The sequence below is a fragment of the Pelodiscus sinensis genome, chromosome 2 (assembly GCF_052426305.1).
Source record: "Pelodiscus sinensis isolate ZL-2025 chromosome 2, ASM5242630v1, whole genome shotgun sequence".
Lineage (NCBI taxonomy): Eukaryota > Metazoa > Chordata > Testudines > Trionychidae > Pelodiscus > Pelodiscus sinensis.
The window spans coordinates 120049444-120074922 of record NC_143053.1 but is presented as its reverse complement, the minus strand read 5'-3'; the positions used below and the strand labels follow the sequence as shown (position 1 = coordinate 120074922).

The window sequence follows — 25479 nt, the reverse complement described above, 5'->3', positions numbered from 1 at the left end:
CACTAGACCACACTTCCTTTCCAGAGCTGAGATAAGAGCCCAGCAGTCTTGACAAGGTCTCTCACTCTCCACAGAGTTAGTAACAAAGTAAGAATACACATTACAATTTTAAGGCTAACCTATGTCCCTTAATTGACTTGTCACAAGATGTCAGAAGATGCCAGTGTTAGAGCTGAGTGGGTCTAATATTGATTTAATTTTCTTTCTTTAATATAGGAATTAGACATAGTGCTCCTGTCAGCTAACTGTTAGGTTGTGTGCCAAAAAAAGTAGAGGTTTCCAGCACCTTGCTAGCCCCTGCATAGAGATGATGCATGTTGTGAGGGGGAGGGTGGATGGGGTCGGTTCCCTTCTCCACATTTGGTACTTGACTTGTATGGAGCATGCTCAGTGACACTGCTGAAGCCTTTGTCCTCATTCCATCCCAGTACTTACCCTCTCTTCTCCTGCCCATCACCGCATGCTCCCCTTACCAAAATCTGAAATGGTGTCCTGATTTCTATGTACCCATATCACTATAAGAATTCAGTTTAGCAAAGATATTCCTGTTATTTACACAAATTTCAATGTGCTTTTAGCTGATATTTTTCTCCATACTTCTGTCTGGCTTGCACTTAAATAAATTAAAAATAAAACAACAACCCACTGATACTGTGTTTCTACTATTCAAATTTGTGATTTAGCTGAGTATAGACAGTGCTTTGGGACTGCTGACAGTTTTGTTTTGTTATGATGTGACTCTGAGCCCCCAATATGTTTTCATTGTTATCACTCCACAATGACAATTAACTAGGGCTAGTTATGCCCGGCACTTAATGTATTACGAAGGAGGTGCTATGTGCTCAAGCAATGTTTTTACCTAGGTAAGGGTTGCAGCACGCCTAGAGGTGCCAGGGCAATGAGCTGTCACGTTAGAGATGCCAGGGCTCAGCAATATTTACCCCAGCTAAGAGTTTTAAAAATGCCTTTGTCTGCGTTGGGGTGCAAAGTGGTGTTTAAAATGGTGTTGTCTAAAAGGCGAGCGAGCTTTGCCTAGCTTAGCCAGGCCTAGGCACTTGCCTGCCCACAAGCAGCAGGTCTGACTAGCCGGAGGGAGGCTGGGCGATTACAACGCCCCTGGCGGGCTCCCCGCCTTTCCGGGAGGAGGGATCCCGGGGCGCCGCGGCGCTAACACCCGCCCGAAGCCACCGCCCCTCTCAGCCCCGCTGCCGCCGCCACAGCGACGCCGGCAAGAGCAGCAGCAGCAGCAGCAGCAGCAGGACCCCGCACCGGTACCGCCCCCCCCCCATTCCCTGCCTGGCGCCTCTGCCGCGGGCCCGGCTGCGGGCGGGGCGGGCTCCTGGCGCGGCTCGCGGACCCAGCGCCGGGCGGGGAAGCGGCGGGGCCCGGGATTTCCACCCTGGGGCCCGGTCTCGCGGGGGAGGAGCCGGGACCCAGAGCGGCACCAGCGTCCCCTGCAGATACCGCGCTGCGCCTGCGGCCGCATCCCACGCGGTGCTGGAAGCGCTGCCCGCCGGGTGCGGCGGCGCCACCTGTTCCTGCGCTGCGGGGCGGCGGCGCCTGCCGGGGGGAGGGTGCCCGTGCGCGGGTGGGCACAGGGCGGCAGTCAGGGCCCGAGAGACCAGGCCCCGCAAACTGAATCCCCAGCTCCCACCAGGTGTCTCTGGCCTGTCCCTGCCCTGAGACGTGACTCAGCCGGTGGCTTCCTCCTGCCAGCAGGACCCGGGGCAGGAGGAGGCTGATGGTCCCTGGAACCTGTGATTCTGTGCACAATGCCTGGGCTGCGCAGGCCTGGGAGAAATAAATGGAGCCCCGGGGTCCCCAGCTACCGCCAGCAGCGCAGCAGGGCTAAGACAGGCTTCCTGCCCATGTGTGTCACCAGGGGCTGCCCAAGTGATGACTCTGCAGCTCCCATGGGCTGGGAATTAGGAGAGTGGTGACTGCAGGCAGTGGCCCCTCCACCCTGGAGCTACTGCCAGAGGCAGGGGCACCAACAGATTTGATGAACACCTAGGTGGTGGGGGAGTGGAAATCGGTGCTCCTGGAAGGGGTGGGGCTTTGGGTGAAAGGCGCTGGCCTGTGCCACTCAGGGCAACCCTGAGAGCTGCCCAGAGGGTGGTGCTCCAGTGGCGATTTAGAAGACTTGGGGCTCCAACTGCTTCCGCTCATGCAGGAGCTATAGTGGTGTTTGGGAGACCCAGGACTTAAAAAAACTGCTTGGTCCTGGGGCAACAGCAGCCTCTGCTCTTCTCTCAGCAGGCCTGGCCAAAGGGCGTGCCAGCCATTTTCAGGAGCCATCTGACATCAGATGGCTATCCCTGACTCCTCCCTGCACCCCGATCCCTAGCCCCAGCACGCAAACCTCCATCCTCTGTCCCAACCTGGTGAAAGTGAGTGAGAGTGGAGAGAACAGATGTCGGAGGGCAGGGAGAGTAGCCCCAGGGACAGGGCAAGGCAGGGTTTGGGGCAAGGTCTTCAGGTCTGCATAATTCGACACCTGGAAGTCCTACAGCGGGGTGGCCAACCTGTGGCTCTTTGCTCAGAGAAATGCATCTCCCAGGGTTACTGCTCATTTGGAGCTGCATGCATGCTTTGTGCATGTGTCCCAGTTCCTGGAGTGAGAAGAGCATGTATGTGGCGGTGGCAGCTCCGGTGAGACTCAGACATTGGGTTAGAATGGGAGGGTCCTGGGGGTGCCTGGCTCTGCGGGAGGAGGAGGGCATTGGTTTGCAGGGAGGGCTGGAGGTGCCTGGCTCTGGGAGAGGGATGTGTGGCTTTTCCCACTACTATCCATGGCTCTTTTGGCTCTTTGTTTTCTAACTGTTTGGCTACCTCTGCCCTACTGGGTGGGCCTGCTGTGGAAGTCCTGGCAGTGCTTGCAGCTCACTGGGTACCACCCTATTGTCATGCGGTCCATGGCTTGTCTGTGAATGGGGGCCCATTAACCATTTGGCACTGTGGCCCAGAACTGATGTTGGTGGGCCTGGGGAATCATCCCTGCTTCGGTCGTCGCTGGGGTAGGACAGAACTGGAGTGTGGGATACATGCAGAACATCGGGATTTACTAAATCCGTAGCACGTACACTGGCTCTGCCTTGGTTGCTGACTCTTGTGGGAGAGGTTTGGGCAATGGGAGGTGCCTGAAAGTCATTGCTATTTACTGAGGCACTAAAACACAGCACCTGACTCTAAATGAATCCCTGCAGCCCTGGAATGAAGGCAGTAAAATCTGCAATGAACATACCGCTGTTATGTTCAACTGCTCTGTATAGTGGCATAAAGTGCTGTTCTGGATGAGACTGGGCCCTATGGCAATGTCTTAAGCCAATCAAAGCCATTATCTCCCCCAACTTGTCTGCAGTAAGTCTATAAAACCAGACAGCACAAACTGATTGGAGGATTAGATCATGATCTTGAATTAAATTTTAATTGAAATGTTGGGATTAGTTTTGGACTCACTGCTTGTATTAAGCACATTCTGGTTATGTCATGTTGTGATCACCAGTCTTACGTATTACTTCAGTGTAAATCATGTTTTTTCTTTTTAAGGAGCATGGTGGAAGTGGTCAGCTTTTTGGAGCTCTGAGAGGCTGCAGAGATCCACACCTGCAGATTTATTGCAGGATTGGCACCTTTGATTTTTTTTTTAGATACCGATATATCTACAAAAACAATGCCACTTGTTAAATATTGCTTCTTGTCTTTGTTCTCATTACTCACCCATTTAAGAGCAGAGGGATAGAATTTTAGAAGATTAGAGTTGGAAGAGACTTCAAAAGGTCATCTAATCCAGCTCCCTGCTTGAAGCAGGTCCACCTCAAACTAAATCATCCCAGCCAGGGCTTTGTCAAGCTGGGGCTTAAAAGCCTCTCAGGATGGAACTTCCACCACCTCATTAGGTAACCCATTCCAGTGCTTTGCCACTCTCCTTGTGAAATAATTTTTCCCAATACCCAGGCTAGACCTCCTCTACTGCAACTTGAGACTGTTGCTCCTTGTTCTATCATTTGCCACCACTGAGAATAACCTAGCTCCATCCTTTTTGGAACCCCCAAATATGCCTGTCCAGTTTTTAGATATGCATAAACAATTTTAAAAACATTTGAATTTTAAAACTCAAATTATTCATAGTACAGGCAGTCCCCGTGTTACGTACAAGATAGGGACTGTAGGTTTGTTCTTAAGTTGAATCTGTATGTAAGTCGGAACTGGCGTCCAGATTCAGCCGCTGCTGAAACTGACCGCCAATTCTGACTTACATACAGATTCAACTTAAGAACCCCAAGTCAGCTGCTGCTGAAACTGATCAGCAGCTGATTCCAAGAAGCCCGGGGCAGAGCAACTCTGGCAAAGCCTCAGAAGCGGGGGACCCAGCCGCGGCTGCGGGTTTGCTCGCGGTGCCCCTGGTCTGCTGGAGACGGTCCCCAGCAGACCAGGGGCACCAGGAGCAGCTTTTCTCGCCCCGGAGGTCGAGGTGGCTGACCGCTGCCTGTGAGCTCCGGGGCGAGAAAGCCCCATTCGTATGTGCGGAATAAGTCGGATCCGCGTAAGTCGGAGACTGCCTGTATTGGGAGAATTGAGAATAATTGTTAACATTAATTCAAACAGGTATTTCCCCCCCAACAATGCCATAATATTCTTCTGTAATGGGTCAGAGGCCCTTCCCCTACTCCCTATGGATCAAAGGGAGGCCACGCTACCTCAGTTTACTATTAGGGGACTTAGTAGAGTAGCTGTAGTGTCCTGGCTCTCAGAACAGGCTTAACTCCCAATAAGTCCTCGGCCCTCTGGGCAGGTAGAGCCAGTAACTAGACCAGCTGCTTTCACCCCCAGGCAGGAGAAAGCTGGCAAAGCATCGATAGTGATCCAGTGGGGAGCTGCTACTCCAGGAGTGACGGGACAGGAGTACTGGTGTACTAGCCCTGAGCCCTATCAGTAACAGGGTATCCCAGCATTGGGTCAGCAGGGATTCTCCTACAATACTCCGATCTGCTGTCAAGTCACAACACCTCTACATCCAAACCCCTGGGCTGCTTCCTACCTGAGCTCCGGATCAGGTTTCTCTGGTTTGTCCAGATATTTGGCTGCCAGGAGTCCCATCCGCTCCAGCTCCTCGGCATCAGGCCTCTTCATGTCCAGGAAGCCGCCTCGTTCAGCAGCAGAGTCCGTGGGCAGCAGCAAGCAGGACACATCTGTCTCTTTTTCTAGCTCAGCTCCCACTGAATTAGGGACTCCATCTTTTGTCCTACCTGCCCTGTTTCTCCACTTCTACAGAGAGGGTGGTTCTTCCTCCTGTAGCGTGGAGGGAATCCAGTACACCTCACTTTAAAATGATTAAAAATGGGTGCTCTGTTGAGGTTACAACAAAATGAGGACATTGAATTTTTTCATGTCTTGTTTACAAAATGTTTTAGTAACACAATGTTATTTTGTTCCGTTGCTCTTTTTGTGTGAGAAACAGACTATTTCCAGCTACCCTTAACTTTCTCACAATCTTAAGTGCCTACATACTTCTTATGGGTGCTCTGCCAAAACCTACAACAAATAAGTAATCACTTGGCTGATGTTTAGACATCATATATGGAGTGTTCCTTAAGGAAAGATTTAAATTAAGGGACTGAAATTGCTTTGCAGACTAGCTCAAGAAAGGTATTTCACGCATGGGTGAAGTGCTTACATGGAGAGAAGATATTTGGCTCTTTAATCTATCAGGGTATGTCTACACAGCAAAGGTATTTTGAAATAGCAGCCCTTATTTTGAAACAATTTTCCTTATTTCGAATTTGGTAAACATCATTCTACGAGGAATAACACCAAATTTGAAAAAGCTATTTCGAAATAAATGCTGTGTGCACACTTATTTTGAAATAGGAGGCCTCCAGCCTTCCTAGGGTGCCCTAGTGGCCACTCCAGCCTCAACCAAGAACACTCCTCTTCCTCCCCCCTCCCCGGAGCCCTTAAAGGGATAGATTCTGGCCACAGTGCCTGTGCCAGCTCCAAGCCCGCCAGCCCAGAGCCTGCAGTCACTGCCCCTGATCCAGTGGCCCCAAAACATGAGCCAGCAAGCAACTGGCAGCCAGCCCTTCACTGCTCCCTAGGAGCAGTCTGCCAGCTCCCAGGAGCCTACCAGGACCTGGAGAATGTGGGTGCCTTCCTGGTCCAGGGCGGAGATCATGGACCTTATTCAGGTTTGGTGGGGATGCCCCCAACGTCCACAATCTCCGTGCAAGACAGAGGAACACAGCCGTCTATGGCAGGATAACTGCCAGCCTGGCCACCAAAGGCCACATGCGAACCCAGGAGCAGGTTAGCATGAAAATCAAGTTGGTCTGGCAAGAGCCTGGAGCTTCCCCTCCCCCTTCTTTCCCTTGCTTCCCCCTTCCAGCTCCCTCCTCCCAGGTTTCTCCCTCTCCCACCCTCTCTCCTCCCCTTGCCAGCCTCCTCTCCCCAGTCTCACCAGAGTTTCATTCCCCCGCTCACAGTTTTGTTAAATAAAGACAGTTTGTGTTTATGAAAAAACGTGTATTTTATTTTACATCAGGTAGGGGGTTGGGGGGGCGGGGGGAGGGTAAGTGGAAGGACATGAGGGAGGAATGAGGCACAATGGGGCAGACCAGGGAGACTCTTAGTGCTCCTTAGGGTGGAAGCTCTCCCGCAGGGCCTCCTGGATACTGACAGCCCCCCGATGGATCTCCTGGATGGCAGCCTGCAGAAAGTGCAGCCAGGCTCGCAGCAGCGCATCCAAAAGAAACACCAGAGTGTCCAGGGGCAGCTCCAGCTCCAGCTCCACCTCCATGTTGCAGAGTGCTGTGGTGGCCCAAGTGAGGGCAACCGAGCATACAGAGACAATATGCTTTGCTGTCCCTCATCGAGGTAGGCAAGCAAGCAGGGAAATCTGAGAACCGGCTGTCCGGGTGGGAGGCGGGGGAGTGTCCCTTTAAGCACAAGCCTCAGATACCTTGTGTGGCTGCTGCCTGAGGCTAACTCCTGACCCGATGCCCTGCCAGCCTCAAGTGCGATTCAGCGTCCTATCAGTGTGGACGCGCTATTTCAAAATAGAAAAACGCTATTTTGAAATGCAATTTGTGTGTAAAGGCGTTATTTTGAAATATGCTATTTCGAATTATCTATTCCAAAATAAGATATTTTGAAATAACGCTGTAGCGTAGACATACCCTCAGACAGAAATATATTCTAAATCCTTTAGCTGGAAGTTGAAGCTTGAAAAAAATCAAATAGAAACTAAAGGTTTTATCAGGAAGGATAATGAATCATTGGAATAATTTACCAAAAGACTCGATGGCTTCTCAAACTCTTCTCGTTTTAAAATTAAGATTGGATGTATTTCTAAAAGATATATGGTAGTTCAATCACAAGTTATGGGGTTGATGTTGCCCTGATGAGCATTTTTGAAGTATCTTCTCATGCTCATAAAGAGAGTGAAGCTCTTAGGGCTGTGCAGATGGTTCTGAGAGACCACTATGACCCTTAAAATCTGAGCCGTGTACAAACTTGATACTCGCTAGCATTAGTAGAGTGTAGGGAACGGGACGGTTTGGGTAAGGGGTGTTGGAGTGCAATATCATGAACAATAAGAAATGAGATGCTCTTTTAACATATAACCTCTTAATATCTCGGTGATAGTTTTTAAATGTGATATCAATTCGAAAAAAGCTCTCTCATTTATTTTCATGTATATGCAGGTTAGTTTTCAAATACATTGGATTTTTTCCCTAATTTTGATTTTTTTCTCTTTTTCAGCTTCAGTAACTACAGGAGAAAGACACTGCAAATTTGCATGACTGTAAAGCCTGCAGCAGTTGTCAGGATCCTGAGATTAGTTCTTAGGATTAGATTAGATCAGACTGTGTTGACCATAGACCTAGAAATGTTTTCTGAATTCCAAAGACTCACATTGTTAATATTGGGACTTATCCATCACTCAGAGCCCAGGGCAAACACCAGTGATGCCTTTTTATGAGATCCCAGAAGTTTATTCCCTCTGACATGTAGCAGTCTGAGCCAGCACACATATAGATTCCACTGTTTGGGAAACTAAAATGCAGCTCCATTATCATGGTGATGAAAGGAGTATGAGTGACTAGGCCTAATAGTACGGCCCATGGTGTACGTGGGGCTGTATACCGTAAATAAATGCATTTGTCTATGGGAGCTGGGGAATAGTGTTCTTTTCCTAATAGGATTTTTGTAAAACAGAAGAGGTCGGATAATTCATTTACCTGGTAACAATGCCCTGAAACTGGGTTAAAGAGCTTTAATCCAGATGACAAGCTTCAGAGGGATAGCCATGTAATTCTGTGTCAGCAAAAACCACGAGAAGTCCTGTGGCACCTTACAGCCAAACAAATTTATTTGGGCATAAGCTTTTGTGGGCTGGAACACACTTCATCAGATGCATGAAGTGGAAACTTCAGTTTGGCAAGTATATCTACACATGCAAAGATGAGTGTGTTACATTACTATGGGGAGGACCAGTACTAAGGAAGTCAAGTCAATCAGGGGGGATGTGGCCCATTCCCAACAGCTGATGAGAAGGTGAGAATACCAAAAGAGAGAAAATTACATTTTGTTGTGAGCTAGCCCCTCCCAGTCTCTATTCAGACCCAGTCTGGTAGGGTTAAGTTTGCATATGAATTCCATCTCTGCAGTTTCAGGCTGAAGTCTGTTTCTGAAATGTTTTTGCTAAAGTATGGCAACTTTCAAGTCTGTTACTGAGTGTCCAGGGACTGGGCCGGCTTTAAGAAGCACGGGGCCCAATTCCGGGGCTGGGGTCCCGCATGCGCCGCGTGTCCGGGGCCCTGCGCATGAACCACGCGCCTGGAGAGGTGAGCACTGCGCATGCGTCGCATGTCTGGGAATGGGGCCCCCTTTGGCGTGGGGCCCCATTCCGGGGAATCAGCTGCATCAGCCTAAAGCCAGCCCTGTCCACGGAGGTTGAAGTGCTCTCCTACTGGTTTTTAAATGTTACCATTCTTTGTGTCTGATTTATGTACATATATTGTTTTGCATAGAGACAGTCCGTATTAAAATATATGGAATAGGAATCAAATAGGAATTGAATGATAGAATGAATCAGTGTTACAAATACGGTATTATTAGTCTAAAGATACACACAGTGTTTCTATAAAGCTGTGGATAATATACTCACACCCATTCTTTTTAACCTGGTGGTAAGAGACAAAGGACCAGGCTTGCTTCCAGCATGCTTGGACAGTTCAGGTACAGGTGCCTCAGTTCTCGGGTGGGAAACACTGAAGCTAATGTGAAGAACTATTAAAGCTCAGTTTATTTAAACTAATTATTTAAACCTACAATAAACTAAATGAGCATTAGAAAGACAATATTTAGAGACAAAGTTTAGAGACTAATCTTAATGCCTAAATAGTCCACCTCCCTCATAAGTTGATTTTGCTATCTAGATAATAAGTGTAGGTCCTAGACATATATAAGCTGAACTGTGTTATCTGGGTGAAAAATACGAATATTGCCTTAGCTCAGCATATACGATCTGTCCTGTAGGTCCCTTGCAGAATAGCAAAATAACTTTACTATAAAATTACTATAATGAACAAATAATTAAACCATACATTTATGTAAGAAAATAAATGTATCTATAAGCAAGCAAAGCAGGTTAGCCCTACAGGCTACATTACTGAATTCCTGAAAAACAGTGTATACTGCTTATAAAAGTTAACATGAATCCTAGAGAATTGAAAAACTTTGCAATTTGTGTGAGTTTGCCTCTCTTGTTATCAGAAGGTTCTTATATAAATTCCATTTTGAGAGAGAGAAAGTGTGTGCACATGGTCCCTAAAAGTATTTGACACTGTGTTAGAATGTGAAGTGGTGTAAAACCATGTAGTTCTTCTGACTTCAGTGAAGCTACGGCATTTTGTATCAGCTGAGAACATGGCACGTTAAATACTCATTATCTTATATGATCTTTCCTTCATGTTTTATCTTACAGGTTCTGAACCATGGATTCAGACCTCAGTAAAGCAAACACCAACTTTGCACTCAGCCTATTCAAAGAGCTGAGTGAAAATGCCAATACACAGAATTTATTCTTTTCTCCTTTGAGTATCTCCTCTGCTTTGGCCATGGTTTTTTTGGGTGCAAAAGGTAACACTGCAGCCCAGATGGCAAAGGTATGTCTGGATAAATGTGACCCACTTAACATAACTTTTCTCTAGAATCTCATCCACAGCTCTCCGTTGTATGTTCTGTACCCTGTACTTATGCAAAACTTCCCTTATCCTCCTAAGCCAGTGTTTCCCAATTGGTGACGGCAAGGGTTCCGTAAAGAGCTGGCACTCCTCTTCTTAAAGGGACAGACCTGTGGGTCTCTCTCTTTTTTTTTTCTTTTTGCTAGACGAAACGTGGCAGGAGCTTTTTTTTTTTTTAAATAAGGCAACCCTAGGGGTTCCGTGGCCAATTAAAATTGGGAAACACAGTCCTAGGCTATGTCGACACTGCACACTTATTTTAAAATAACTCAAGTTATAAGAGAGTGCACACTTACACTGCAAACCCGTTTTTTCAAAATAATTTTGAAATAATGGGCTTCTCATTCCAATTTCTGTAAGCCTTATTTCACAAGGAGTAAGGGAAGTTGAAGGAAGAGTGATCTTCCTTCGACTTCCTGCTGTGTAGACAGCGCCTAAAGCTGAGTTAAGCTACTTCAGCTTCAGCTACGCAATTACTATAGCTGAAGTTGCATATCTTAATTTGACTTTAGCCCGCAGTGTAAACGTAACCCTAGTGCGCCTGAGAGTAGAATTTTGCCAGCACTGCGAGAGGACTGTCTAGTTGCCTAAAGATTTAGATAACTTCAAAGTCTCTAGAATTTATATCAAACTGGTAATCTTTACATATGCCTTAAATACATAGCCAGGAGCATTTTCTTAAAATCAACCTCAAGTTTGGGTAACCAAAAAAATTACTTATTGCTTTTGCAAATGCAGGCCTGGATCACTGAGCTCTTCATGGCAAATCCTGTTTCAATGAGCACTCAGAACCTCTAGAAAGGAAGAGGGGGCAGGATAGAAGAGTTGGGTGCCCAGTATGGAGCTCTGAAGTCCCATTAATTGGTCAAGCAAAGAGCTAAGATCTACACTAGGAGATAAGTTCGAATTCTGATACGCAACTTCAACTACGTGAATTGTGTCACTTAAATAGAAATATTTCAACTTAACCTTTGGCGCTGTCCACACTGCAGGAAGTTGAAGGGAACACACTCTCCTTTTGACTTATTAACTCGTCGTAGAAGCAGGACTACTGGCATCCATGGGAGTGCCCTCTCAGTTCAAATTCTCCTGTCTTCACTAATTCAAACCCTGGAAGATCAACTGCGGCTACTTCGATCTTATGTGTAGTGTAGACATGGCCTAAGAGGAGAACTAAGAAAGACAGTCTCAAATGCTAAGAGGGAACAAGATTTAGTAAAGGAGAGTGATCAATAGTGGCAAAATTGGCAGGAATCAAGAAAGACAATGAAGTTGAGGTCCTGAGATCTGGCTGCCAAGAGGTTATTAACACAGAAGTCCTTTTCTTTATTTGACTTAGAGGAGAGGAAGAGTTTGTCTAAACTTTCAGCTTCAACAGTAAAATAGGGTGGGGTTGAAACTAATTTCTTGTAATCTGTTAGGAGTTCTAGAACATGCTTTTATGTGTCTTTTGTTTAAGTGGATTAACTATTAGTAGAGTTTGCTAAAAAAAATATAGGCACCAGCAGATGGAAACATTCTCTTATTCTGTGTCAGCAAAATCTTTTGCTCAAAAATCAACCAGCACAACAGGTCTGCAATTTCTATGACAGTCATATCATGGCAGTTTTTAGCAGTTATTACTTTTAAGCCAGTCCAGCATTTGGGGGTAGTATTTTTACACCTATGGAAATAAAAAGAGAATATGGCCTGATCTTGATTTTAAAACCATCGGTCTAAGAGACCTGACATCACTGAATTCAGCCTGGAGACCTATTGTGGGTGTCCCACAATTATCCCAGGCTGCATTTGGTTGAATTTAGTCTTTTGTGTTCTATGAGGGCAGTTCCCTTGGTGAGCCACCCATCTGCCCTCTGTGGGTTGTTTGGCCCTTTGGGTAGCTTCTGGGATCTTGCGCCATTTCTGTCCTTTGGGCATTTGCCTACGTACATGCAATGAAGCAACACAGAGCTAAAGTTTTCCCTTTGGAAAGGCTTTTCTGGGTGTCTTGCTGCATTACAATGTTTCATTCTAGAAGAGTCATACTGATCTCTAGTAAATAAAGGCTGCTCATGTTAAAGCAAAGGACCGATGTGCTGGAGCACTAGGTCGTCCAGATCATTTCTTCGTTTCGCTAAGGTTTCAACTCAGATAAGTGTCAGATCTGTTTTTCAATGTATTCTGTATTTTGCTAACTACTCTTCAGGTTGGACCTCCCTGGTCTGGCAACCTCAGGACCGGACTGGTCCCGAATCATGGAATTTGCCAGAGCAGGGGAGGCCTCTGCCACTGGCTCCTCCAGCCTTCTGATCATCTGCGCTGCCAGCTCCATTGCCCTTGCTGACCTTCACTACCCCCGACCCCAGCCTGTAGGGTTGCTGGTTCTCCTGCCACCATCCCAGCTGGACTGCCTGCCGGGCAGCCGTTGGGCCCCAGCCCCACGCTGCTATTAGCTGCCACAGGTCCAACCTCAGTCACAGTTCAGGCCCCATTGCCAGGGGCTGACCAGGCTCTGGCCCCAGCCATGCGCTGCAAGGGGCTGCCACCAGCCCCTGTCCCAATGCCATTGGCTGCTGGGGGCTGCTGCTAGTTCTGGCCAGAGGCTCACTACTGCAAGCAGCTGACAGCTGGTGCAAGCCCCAGCTCCTGCCCTGTTCCTGCTGCTTCAGCCCGGCCCCACTCCTGGATGGCCCTCCTGCCTCTAGGCCTCCGGGGCTCTCTGATCCAAGAACATGCACGGTCCTCTTAGCCCTTTTTTGGAAGGTACATCCTATACTGTCAGTTGCTTCATTTTAGTAAAGAAGAATAAGAAAAATAATGGGGGAAAGGAACGATACAAACATGAAATGTTGCAATAAAAAAATCCATTATGGAATGGAAAATGGAGGCCCTGTTACAAGGAAGCAGGATCCTGTGGTAATGGTTGAATTGAAGGCATAGATCCAAAACATTGCTGGCAGCTTTTGGGAAAGGAATGTTAAAAGGGATATAGTCAACTGAAATCATACCTTGTCTGAATTCTTTTTACCCAATAGCGTTGGAAATACCCCTTAAGATTAGGGGGAAGTGAGTCAGTTTTTCACCGTTTGTTTACATGTTCATTTGATAGCACTTTGTGTTTTGCTTTTTTTTTTCCATAGAGAGATTTTCTTGTTTGTTAGACTGTTTCACACAATGAAACAAATTAAAAAAATTAACTATTAAGCAACAAAATTGGCATGGGTATATAGACACAGGGTATGAGACCTGAAGCGACTTTAAATTCATGTTTTGAAACTTCAAAACAGCTATGTTAATTTCACAGCTTTTCCTCTTCTAACTTGCACAATGAGCTGCAAACGTGTTGGGTCCTGCGAAATTGTTTCCCTTTTAGGGCTGACTTGGGTATTCAGGATGCAGCTTTCATCTTTAAGGGCTGAAAGGCATTGTACTGACCTCTTCCAACGTGCATATTACACACGTGGGTCATGCCGAGTGTATATCTTTCTCTTTCTACAGGTGCTTTCTTTGGTCAAACCTGAAGAGATTCATGATGGGTATCAGTCACTTATTTCTGAAATTAACAGACCAGGCACTAAGTATGCGCTTAGGATTGCCAACCGGCTCTATGGGGATAAGACTTGTCAAATTCTTACAGTAAGTCAAATATTCAGTTGGTTTTTATGTTATGACACATTTTCTGTGGTTCCACTTCTGAGTGCAAAGGAAAGGTGCTGGCTTAATCTCCAGGCACTATGCCGTTCAGACCGGAGAAGCCAAAACCAGTCTCCTTGTAATATTCAATTGTGTGCTCAGCTGACTGTTTGACAGTCCATAGCACTGAACAGATACTGGGGTGTACATTTTCCTTCAAAAATATATCTGAAAAGTGTACTCCTGTGTAAAGGGGTCACTCTCCTCTAAATGCCCCTCTGGGGCTGAAGACGCTACTTCAATTATTGGCCCAGCTGAAATTGGTGAAGATGTTCCCGAAAGATTTCTGGTCTGTTTTTTGGACCAGGCGTCTTCTCATCCCCCTTTCTGCAGCTGTGGGGTCTGGGAGGATCCAGGCCTACCCACTCCTCTGGGTTCTGGCTCAGGGACCCTGTGAGTACCAGTTGTTTGCTCAGAGTCTATAGTGCTTACTGCTACCTTGCTCCCTGGGCCACTTCCTCAAGATGCTGCTCCTTCCCACTCTTTCTCTCAGGACTTTGAGACCCAGGCCGTGTCCAGACCCGAAAAAACTTCCCCTGCGTCCAGACTTAAGCCGCGTTCTTTCGAAATTATTTCGAAAGAACGCGGCTTTTCCTTCAATGGCGGTAAACCTCGTTTCACGAGGAAGAACGCCTTCCTTCGAAAGTTCCTCTTTCGAAGGAAGGCGTTCTTCAATGTAAAGAGGCCGTCTTCGAAAGAGAGCATCCAGACTCGCTGGGTGCTCTCTTTCGAAAAAGCGGATTTCTCTTTCGAAAGATCCGCCTGCAGTCTAGACGCGATCTTTTGAAAGAGGCTCTTTCGAAAGATGCTTTCGAAAGAGCCTCTTTCGAAAGAAGCCTGCAGTCTAGACATAGCCTCTGTCCCAGGTTCTGCAGAGTTTTGTAGCCAGTCTTCAGTCCCTGGACCTAGGTCTTAACCAGGTCTAAAGTTCAGCTCGCACTCAGAGCTGGCTTACGTGCTGCTGTCCTCCTAGTCAGATCCGAGATCTGGCTGGGTTGAGCTCCAGTGAGGAACTGGTAGGCCCTTGCCCAGCAACCCTGATCAGTTCCTTCTGCTGCAGCCACCTTTATCCTGCTTGGAGGACCTCTCTTCTGCTTTTTTCCCTTTGGCAAGGTGCAGCAAGGCCTCCAACAGGGGGTATCAAGGCCTAGTCCACCCCATCACACACTGATTTTAACTTACACTTTCTAACTCTCATGCTTCATATCTGAAAATTAAGAGATAGTAGAAAGTCACGCAAGTTTTAAACTCTAAGAAATAAACTTGCACTTTCAGTATGGCAATCAAACTTATCCTTCCCAATCCATGAAATGTTGTTAATAAAAAGGTCTGCCAGTAAAAATTGGATCAGATCAAGAATTCCTCTTTTCAATTAAAGTTAAGACCGCTGTGATTAAATATTTAAACTTGGTATCTTTGCAGTAGGTCCATAAAACAGAAGACTTCAAAATACAATTTGGAGAGAGAAAACATGCTTTTCTCCTAAGCACATAGTTACTGACCTATTGACATTTGCACAAGAGGCCTTTCATAAGGCTGAAGAGCAGAGTATTATGGTCCAAAAAAGATATATGATACAGAAAAGATACAGAAATGAACCCCGGGACATTTCACTTCTGAATTATATCAAGTCTGAGGGTCTCTTGGAGAATTACAAAATGCTTCATCTGTAGACCAATTTACAAGGCCTGGTATTCTCCAACTGGAGCATGCAGTGCTGTTGTTGATCTGTTATTAAGCCAGCTGGTCCGAGTAAAAATGTAATAAAAGAAAATGAAATGTACAGTTTGAAAAGAAGTGATAACAAGTTGTGTCCACAGTGACTCTTTCTGAAGGAGCGGGAGAAGAGGAAGATTCTATGTTTGAATCTTTTACAACTGCCCACTACAAAATATACTGTTAAGATAACTTCCTTTGCTTGTCATAGACATTTATAGACTCCTGCCAGGAATTCTACTATGCAGGGCTGGAGCGAGTTGACTTCTGTGGAGCTGCAGAAGATTCCAGAAAACATATAAATGCCTGGGTAGAAGAAAAAACTGAAGGTAAGTAGCTTACAAAATTTCACAGCTAGCGCCTTCTTAAAAAGTGTATGGCAATAGAAAAGATACAATAAAGGAAAGAGGGAAAAAAAGAAGTGAATCCTTCAGATTAAAATGTAGTTCTTGTTAGGGTTTTAGTAAGTAGTAGACTACTCAGGTACTCGATAAGCATAAGCTTATTGGACAGTCGAATGGAGTACTCAACTACTCGCTTCCCCCGCCCCTTGCCGCCTCTGTATGAGAGGCAGCGGAGGGTGGGGAAGGTGGAATAGGAGAGGCTGCTGTGAAGTAGCTGCTGTCCATGTTGGGCCGAGGTTCGCCGCTGGCAGAGGGTGCTCTGTCAGCAGCCCTTGTTCATGGCAGCTGGAGCTGGCCACAAACAGGGTCTTCTCTGGCAGAAGCCCCTGCTCCCATCCAGTCCTGGCCACTATGAACAGGGGCAGCTGGACTCGGCATGAGCCGGGACTGAGCAGTCCTGACTCGTACTGGCAGGATGCTGCGCCTCTGCATTTTAAATGTACTAAGAGCCTGCCAGCTCTTACCACATTTAAAATGTGGAGCCACTAAAATGCAGGTGTCTCCTGGAGCCAGAGCGAACCGGGATTTCTCCATACGGGCTCCAGCCGGCTCTAGGAGCTATCCCTGCTGAGGCTCTGCAAAGTGACCCCTTATCGACTAATCTGTAGTCGATACCAATTGTATCAGCTACATGATTAACCAGATAACCACAATTTAACAACTTGTATTGTGCAGTTAGTAGTCAATACTGTAGTTAATAACACAAGTAGGTGGATAGGTGCATATTAACTAAAAGCTCTTCTTCCTTTCATGTGTCCTAAAGGTAAAATCCAGAATCTGCTGGCTCAGGGTGTTGTTGATTCCATGACCCGACTAATCTTGGTGAACGCCATGTACTTCAAAGGCAATTGGGCAACTCCATTCGACAAATACGGGACAGTGGAAATGCAATTTAAAATTAACAAGGTATGAAGTAGGGAAACCTCACTAAGTTTGCACTACTCTTCACCCAGAGGAAAGAAGAAATGCATTTAATCAGGAATGCCCTAAGCACACTTTCCTATACTCCTCTATTCTATTCTATCCCATCCCAGACCCTCAGCATTATTTTAATGTTGCTTATTTTAATAACATCTTTGAAACTACATTTTCAATGGAATATGTTAATTTAGATGTATCCCTGCTTTCCTTCATTCTCTCTCTGCTTTCTGCTGGACCTCTCAGTGTATTTTCTGCATTGGAGGGAGTTAGCCTTGAACATAATTACAGAAGATACAATAGTCAGAAATGTAACATGGAAGGGAAGAATGTGGATAAAGAAGAGTCTTGACAGTTTGGGATTCCATAAATTGTTCAGTGGTTAGAGATCCTGCAAGGCATTTAACCGCCCTGCCCTCTAATTTTTTGCTGACCTGTGTGTAGAACTGCCACAGAATTAAGGGTAGTGACAGAAACTGGTTCCCCCACCTTCAGTTTTTAGATCTTCACTCACCTTCAGTTTCTTCTGTGTATATTAAAGGCAGCAAGTGTGGAGCAGGGTGGCGGGAGCAAGAGACGGATTAAAAGCCGTTTCCCGCAGCACCATCTCCGCAGTGCTGCGGAGAGGAGACAAGGGAGGCACAGGCACAGCGAGGCTGCAGCTCTGCCTTTCAAATGATGTGCCAAGCTCTTACTACATTTAAAAGGCAGAGGTGCAGTGGGGTTATATCCCAGGGCCAGCTCGAGCTGGGACTAAGCAGTTGCATATTGTGCCGGCTCCGGGATGCCATGGCTTTGCCTGCTGGACTCATCTTTGTGATAGAGCAGTAGCTGTAAGAAATTTAAGTTACTTTCTCCCCTGCTTAGTTCTCCCTTTTCTTCTTCTTGGGGGCTGGCGGATCAGTACTGTGGTGATTTCCCATTGAATACAGGAACATGCTGAGGCCAGGTCTCTATGGCGGGGAGAGGTCAGTTTAAGATATGCAATTCCAGCTATGTAAATAACAACTTAGCTGGGGTTGATATACCGTCAGCCGAGTTTCAGTGCTGTCCTTCTAGCGGAATATCATCAGGAGAAATAGCTCTCCATTGACTTCTCTTACTCTTTTCAACTGCAAGGAGTATCATAGTCGATGGAGACACCCTCAGCTTTCAATTTAGTGTCTTTCTAAACCACTAAATTGAATCCCAGAAAATTGACTTCCACAGCATGGATTCTCCATATTCCCCCAGTAAGTATAGACATGGCCTTAGGTTTCAACCCTAATCTTTAAAGCTATTTATGAAACTGGACTGAGTTACTAGATCACTGTATTTTGTGCATGACTATGAATATAACCTTTAAAGGAATTCATTAGGAACTACAGCACTGTCATTCACAACAACTCAAGGGTAAGACATCAGATGACCCGCAACTGTGGAATTCACTTTATAAGACATAGGAACAGCCCCAATTCTCAGTGGTTCCAGAACAGGATGTAAAACTCGCTTTTATCCTCAGCCTGCTTAGGCTCACTAATCATTGGTGAACTGTCAAAAATAGAGTTCAGATAAACATTCAGAAATCCCGATGTTACCTGAACTTTTAGGCTCCTCTCTGATATCAACTCTGAACATATCAACAGCTGTTCTAGCATAATAATATCCACTCCCTTTTTCTCTTACGAGCCATGATCATTAATCTACTTACAGATTCTCTGTCTGTTTTTTCTGCCTGCTCTTTTTATAACACCCAGTAAGATCCACAAGGAAATCTGGCTTTGTGGTCCTCTCTATTCATCCCATTTTTATATGTTTACAGGCAATAGCAGTCCTGGTTCTATAATTTAACATTCAGATGTTTGAAATCTCCTCCTTACTGACCGTTTAGATGTAAGGTTTAGAAAATTTAATGAACATTTAATTTTTACTTTCTCAACTTGTGCCTCATCTTTAGTGACAAGAAAATAATGAAAAAGCCTCATTAGCTTGTGCTCCATAAGAAGAATAGTAGGGGAGAGAGGATTTAAAAAAGGGCATTTCAAACCACTAGTTTGAATTGCTTATAATTTTGAGATTTAGTTATTTTTAAAACATCACTAAAATGTTTGATATTTCTTTTGTGATAGCATGCCAGGGACTGGTAGCATAAAAATCCAAAATATGAAAGTATAACCCACACACATTCTGGGTGTCATGTGCTGACCTTTCTAGTGACACTGAGAATACTTACAGGGAGTATAATGAGTCTACTCTACAGCCATAACTAATAATCAGCTGCATGGGTGGTCAGTGAAGGGAATCACCCAGAGCCCCACCCCTTATGCTGCGGTTCCGCCCTCCACCACAACGAGGAGGGTGATTGGGCACTCACGCAGACCCGGCCTCACCCTACCCCAGAGCACTGTGGAGGAGAAGAGGGTGCACAACTCGAGCCTCCTCGGCACCAGAGCAAGACTCTGCCCCTAGAACACCTACAATAGGCCTTCTGAGGGCGGAGTGCGGGCGGACCAGGATGACGGTTTGGGAGGGCAAAGCCTTCTCTTGCCTAGGCTACTGACCGCCCATGATCGGTTGGCTTTTAGCTCATGCATTAGAGGCTCATGCACTCAGCTCCAGAGGTCCCCAATTCGATTCTGTCTGGCGATTATTTACGCTGAAGATATTGCCTGTTGTGGCAAGGGCCTCTCTTCCCTAAGCCACTACTGGGGAGGCCTCTTCCCCTTAGCCTCCCAAGTTAGGGTTTTGCAGAGGGTCTCAGTCGTAGGGAGCCCGGGCCAGGTGCCCACAGGCTCCCTCCTTAGCTGCCTTTACCTAATGCTGGTCAAACTTGTTCTCTCCTGTTTCTTCCTCTCCACCAACTTCCTTTCGTCCTCTCCCTCTCCTTCCCAGCCTCCAACTGCTGAGGCTTTTAACGGCCCTCAGACAGCCAGCAGAGAAGTCAGCTGGCCCCAATTTGCCTGAGCCAGCTCCCTCCCAGCTCCATCTAATTGTGCTGCAGTTCTCTGCTTCTCTTAATAGGGGTTTTTCCCTTTTGGGCTGCCTTTTCCTCTCTCTGCAACAGCTCCCTGGCCTGACCCTGTCACACTGTCCATTTGAAACAAAGATTGAAATATGTATAAATTAAAAGGCTTGAATCCATAGAATCATAGAACCATAGAACTGGAAGAGACCTCAGAAGGTCATCAAGTCCAGCCCCCTGCTCTAGGCAGGACCAATCCCAACTAAATCAACCTGGCCAGGGCTTTGTCAAGCCGAGACTTAAACACCTCTAGGGATGGAGACTCCACTACTTCCCTAGGTAACTCATTCCAGTGCTTCAACACACTCCTAGTGAAATAGTTTTTCCTAATATCCAACCTGGACCTCTCTCACCACAACTTGAGACCATTGCTCCTTGTTCTGTCATCCGTCACTACTGGGAACAGCCTCTCTCCATCCTCCTTGGAACCTCCCTTCAGGAAGTTGAAGGCCACTATCAAATCCCCCTCACTCTTCGCTTCTGCAGACTAAACAGACCCAACTCCCTCAGCCTCTCCTCATAGGTCATATGCTCCAGCCCCTAATCATTTTGGTTGCCCTCCACTGGACCCTCTCCAATGCGTCCACATCCTTTTTGTAGTGAGGGGCCCAGAACTGGACACAATACTCCAGATGTGGCCTCACCAGAGCCAAATAAAGGGGAATGACGACATCTCTGGATCTGCTGGCAATGCTCCTCTTAATGCAACCTAATATGCCATTAGCCTTCGTGGCTACAAGGGCACACTGTTGACTCATATCCAGCTTCTCATTCACTGTAACCCCAAGGTCCTTTTCTGCAGAACTACTACTTAGCTGGTTGGTCCGCAGCCTGTAACAATGCTTGGGATTCTTCCGTCCCAAGTGCCCTTGTCCTTGTTGAACCTCATCAGATTTCTTATGGCCCAATCCTCCAATTTGTCTAAGTCACTCTGGACTCTATCCCTGCCCTCCAGCATATCTATCTCTCCCTCTAGCTTAAGCAGCGAGGCACCTTATAGACTAACTGAAGTGTAGGAGCATGCTCCTCCTCGCCGGTTTTGCAGATTCAGACTAACACGGCTACCCCTCTGATACTTGCCCCCTAGCTTAGTGTCATCTGCAAACTTGCTGAGGGTGCAATCCATCCCCTCATCCAGGCCATTAATAAAGATATTGAACAAAACTGGTCCTAGAACCGAACCTTGGGGCACTCCGCTAGAAACTGACCACCATCTTGATATCGAGCCGTTGATCACTACCCGCTGGGCCTGGCCTTCTAGCCAGGTTTCTATCCATCTTACCATCCATTTATCCAATTCACATTACCTTATCTTGCTGGCAAGAATATTGTGGGAGACTGTATCAAAAGACTTGCTAAAGTCAAGGTATATCACAACCACTGACTTTCCCATGTCCACAGAGCCAGTTACCTCATCATAGAAGCTAATCAGATTGGTCATGCATGACTTGCCCTTTGTGAATCCATGCTGACTATTCCTAATCACTTTCCTCTCCTCCAAGTGCCTCAAAATGGATTCCTTAAGGATCCTTTCCATGATTTTTCCAGGAACCGAGATAAGACTGACCGGCCTATAGTTCCCTGGATTGTCCTTCTTGCCTTTTTTGAAGATGGGCACTACATTTGCTTTTTTCCAATCATCCAGGATCTCTCCCGATCTCCATGACTTTTCAAAGATAATGGCCAAAAGCTCCTCAATGACATTTAACAACTCTCTCAGGACCCTCGGATGCATTAAGTCTGGACCCATGGATTTGTGTACTTTTAGCTTTTCTAAATAGTTCCTAACCTGTTCTTTACCCACCAAGGGCTGTCGATCTTCATCCCCTCTTGCGTCACTTAGTGCATTAGTCCGGGAGCCCACCTTGTCCGTGAATACAGAGGCAAAGAAAGCATTGAGTACTTCAGCTTTCCCCACATCATCTGTCACTAGGTTACCTATTTCATCCAGTAGGGGCTGCACACCCTCTCTGATCACCTTCTTCTTGTTAACATGCCTGTAGAAACCTTTCTTGTTATCCTTCACATCCTTAGCCAGTCACAATTCTATTTGCGCTTTCACCTTCCTGATAACCCCCTGGCATTCTCGAGCTCTACATTTAAACCCTTCTCTGGTCATTTGTCCAAGTTTCCACTTTTTGTAAGCTTCCTTTTTGTGCTTAAGTTCACCAAGGATTTCCCCTGTAAGCCAATCCGGTCTCCTACCATGTTTGCCTCCCTTGCTACGCGTAGGGATGGTTGCTTTCTGTGCCTTCAATAAGGCTTCTTTAAAATACTGCCAGCTGTCCTAGACTCCTTTCCCCTTCATGTTAGCATCCCATGGGATTCTGCCCATCAGATCTCTGAGTGAGTCAAAATCTGCTTTTCTGAAGTCCAAGATGTGTATTTTACTACTCTCTTTTCTTCCTTTGGTCAGGATCCTGAAATCTACCATCTCATGATCACTGCTTCCCATGTTGTCACCCACCTCTACTTCCCCTATTAGTTCCTCCCTGTTTGTGAGCAGAAGGTCAAGCTGCGCACGGCCCCTGATTGGATCCTTCAGCACTTGTACCAAGAAGTTATCCCCAAGATTCTCCAAAAACTTCCTGGATTGCCTGTGTACTGCCGTATTGGTTTCCCAACAGATGTCAGGGTGATTAAAGTCCCTTATGAGAATCAGGGCCTGCGATCTGAAAACTTCTCGCGGTTGTCAGAAGAAAGCCTCATCTACCTCATACACCTGATTCAGTTGCCTGTAGCAGACACCAACCACAACATCACTGCTGTTGTTTGCAGCTCTAAACTTAACACATAGACTTTCAACAGGTTTTTCTCCCTCTATGTACTGGAGTTCAGAGCAATCACAGTGCTCTCTTATGTATAATGCAACTCCTCCTCCTTTTCTCCCCTGCCTGTTCTTCCTGAACAGTCTGTACCCTTCCATGACAACGCTCCAGTCCAGGAATAGAACTATTTAGACTCAGAGGTTTAGTGTTCTAAAAAGTTGTTTGTACACATTAAGCAACTAAAATACATTTAAATGTGTTTCCTCAATGTAAATTTCAAGGGAATAAGCATTACCAATGGGAAGAGCCTCATGGAATTCTGGTTCATTCCCTCCCTCCAAAATAGGAATGGAAATGGTAGGACTCTTAACTACGATATTTTCTAGTACTAGTTTCAAGTGTCCTATGTAATTTGTTCAAGTGTCGCCCAACATTGTATGACTTGTTGACATTTAATGCTCTTTTTTAAAAGGACGAAAGCAAACCAGTGCAAATGATGTTCAAGAGAGATGAATTTAAGATGGGATACATAGCAGACTTTCAGACCAAAGTCCTTGAGCTCCCTTATGTTGATAATGAGACTAGTATGATTATCCTGCTTCCTGATGAAATCCAAGATAATTCCACTGGCCTGGAACAGGTAAGGCACTTTGTACAGAACACAAAGACAACTGAAATCCTGCTAGAGAAGAGCCTTTGACTAAATCTCATGGAGATCTGTGACTTCAAGCCCCTAGCTCCTAAGTCCCCAGTGTCAGCACAGGGTGGAGAGCCAGAGGAGGCATTGCCCCCGTCCCCCAAAAGATGGGAACGCCATACCTCACTGTCAAGTACGCCCAGCTCTCTCTGATGTCTAGAGACATGTTAAGTTCTGAAAGGAGAGACTTCTTGACCAGGGGAGGGGTCACCAGGGACTGGGATGAAAGCAGAATGGAGAGAGTGACTGACTGAGGGAGATCCTAGAGAGCTTCCATTCACAGATCACTTCCTGTTTGATGGATTTCACCCCCATATTCCTTAATAACTGTTGAGGGGTGAGCTCTCTCTCACTATACCTGACCTATCTAATAGTCGTTTCATATGGGAGTCCTCAAGTCTCCTGAGCTACTGATTTCCTTTCTGTGCTCTATTGTTACCAGGCTGGCAAGAGACAGCGACATGGTAGTGCCTCTCCCACAGTAGCCACTTCTGCAAAGTACAGTTTGTTGTTAATGACAACATTCAGTTGCCTTAACTTGTCACCATGAAATCTGGCTTTACAATGGTACTTGCATACAGCAGAGCTTAACTGGGGCTCTCAGCTTAACTGGGCAGCCTTTTGACTATACTGGAAAAAGAATAAAAATGTTTCTGCTGTCATTTATTTTTCACTTCTGACTACAGCAGTAACATTCACTCCAGATCAAGAGAGGATACTAATTCCCACTGTGTAAAGACACACTACGGTCGTTGCTTTGTGATTATAAATTCATGGCTTTTCTTCCACTTCAATTTTGTGACCTTTTTTCTTTAGCTGGAAAGTGAACTTACCGATGAGAAACTTGCAAAGTGGATAAATCCAGACATGATGGACCTTACTACAGTGGAGGTGTCTTTACCCAGATTTAAATTGGAGCAAACTTACAATTTGAAGTCTGTTCTGAGAAGCATGGGAATGACTGATATTTTTGATGAAACAAAGGTGGATTTATCTGGAATGTCGGCCAAGAATGACCTTGTTCTGTCTGAGGCTGTTCACAAGTCATTTGTGGAGGTGAATGAAGAAGGCACCGAGGCAGCAGCTGCTACTGGAGTAGCGTTCATGTTCTGTTGTTTATGGACTGGACCACGGTTCACTGCTGACCATCCTTTCATCTTCTTTCTCCGGCACACCACCACTGGCAACATCCTGTTCTATGGCAGATTTTGTTCCCCCTAAAAAGAAAAATTGCAACATATATGTTTTATGGTACATAGAGCAACCCTAAACACCCTTCTCTCTTGTGCCTGAAATAGCTTTTTGTTGTCCTCCAGTCAAATCTAAGGAACAATTCTAAATATCAAGATAATTTCAGAATGTCTGTTCCAAAGGGTAACACTGAAAACGGCACTTGACACAGTTCACCTGTAAAACATTGCTTGTTTCCTATATATCTAAATAAAGGATTCTTTAGCTTGATTCGAGGCTCATATTTAGCTGTAACTACTTGCTTAATCCATCGCTCCGTACACATTCATATTCCCTTAGAATTTTGGTTCTAATACTTGCACTTGCTTAGCAGCAAGTTCCTCTCGTGAGGAGAGGAAAAATAAATGACTGATCTTCAAGTACTTTTTGCAACTTTCCCCTCTGTATCTCTCATTTACCAGACTGGTTTCTTCCATGTCTAGCTGTGCTCCTCGCCCCAGTGTGAAAGCTGCAGCCCAGAGACACCACTAGTGCCAAGTGTACCTGCTCCATACCGGGGAGGGCGGGATGCGTGACATCAGTCAATTGTCCCACAGGAAAAAATTTTATATGTATAGAGAGAGAACATGAAATAATCACACCAGTTTCAATTATTTTGGTAATTTATCTCAAAATACTTGTCAACAAGTCTTTCTCTTTCCATATATATAAAAAAGCTTTTCCTGTAGGACGACAGAGTGACCTGATCATGTCACTCTGTGTGTCCTGCAGCCCCTCCTTCTTCAGCCATCCGGCTGAGAGTGCTGGTGCTGGGGCAAGGCGACAACCATGCAGCTTCCCTGATCTCCTTGGCGCTCTGGAGGGG

The 25479-nt window shown here is 46.0% G+C and overlaps 2 protein-coding genes across 4 annotated transcripts in view; both read left to right on the top strand.

The window, feature by feature from the left end:
* Window positions 1-1085: 1085 nt before the first annotated feature.
* Window positions 1086-25479, top strand: part of LOC102449420 (serpin B6) — a 131720-nt gene continuing 107326 nt past the window's right edge. The window contains exon 1 of one of the 2 annotated variants that reach the window (XM_089776411.1): window positions 1086-1259. The gene's annotated coding sequence lies outside the window, so the exon portion shown is untranslated. Of the gene's footprint in view, window positions 1272-25479 lie in introns of both variants that reach the window. The other variant, XM_075921368.2, reaches the window with a different exon arrangement.
* LOC102450538 (serpin B6-like) lies at window positions 1130-24884 on the top strand. Of its 2 annotated transcripts, none has more exons than XM_075921364.2 (7): window positions 1130-1271; window positions 9989-10169; window positions 13725-13862; window positions 15847-15964; window positions 16803-16945; window positions 23199-23366; window positions 24240-24884. In XM_075921364.2, exons 2-7 carry the CDS (start codon window positions 9999-10001, stop codon window positions 24642-24644), a joined length of 1143 nt encoding a protein of 380 aa, XP_075777479.2. In that variant the 5' UTR covers window positions 1130-1271; window positions 9989-9998; the 3' UTR covers window positions 24645-24884. The 2 variants fall into 2 exon arrangements, with proteins under 2 accessions (XP_075777479.2, XP_075777480.2); XM_075921365.2 differs by lacking the exon at window positions 1130-1271 and adding an exon at window positions 6574-8846.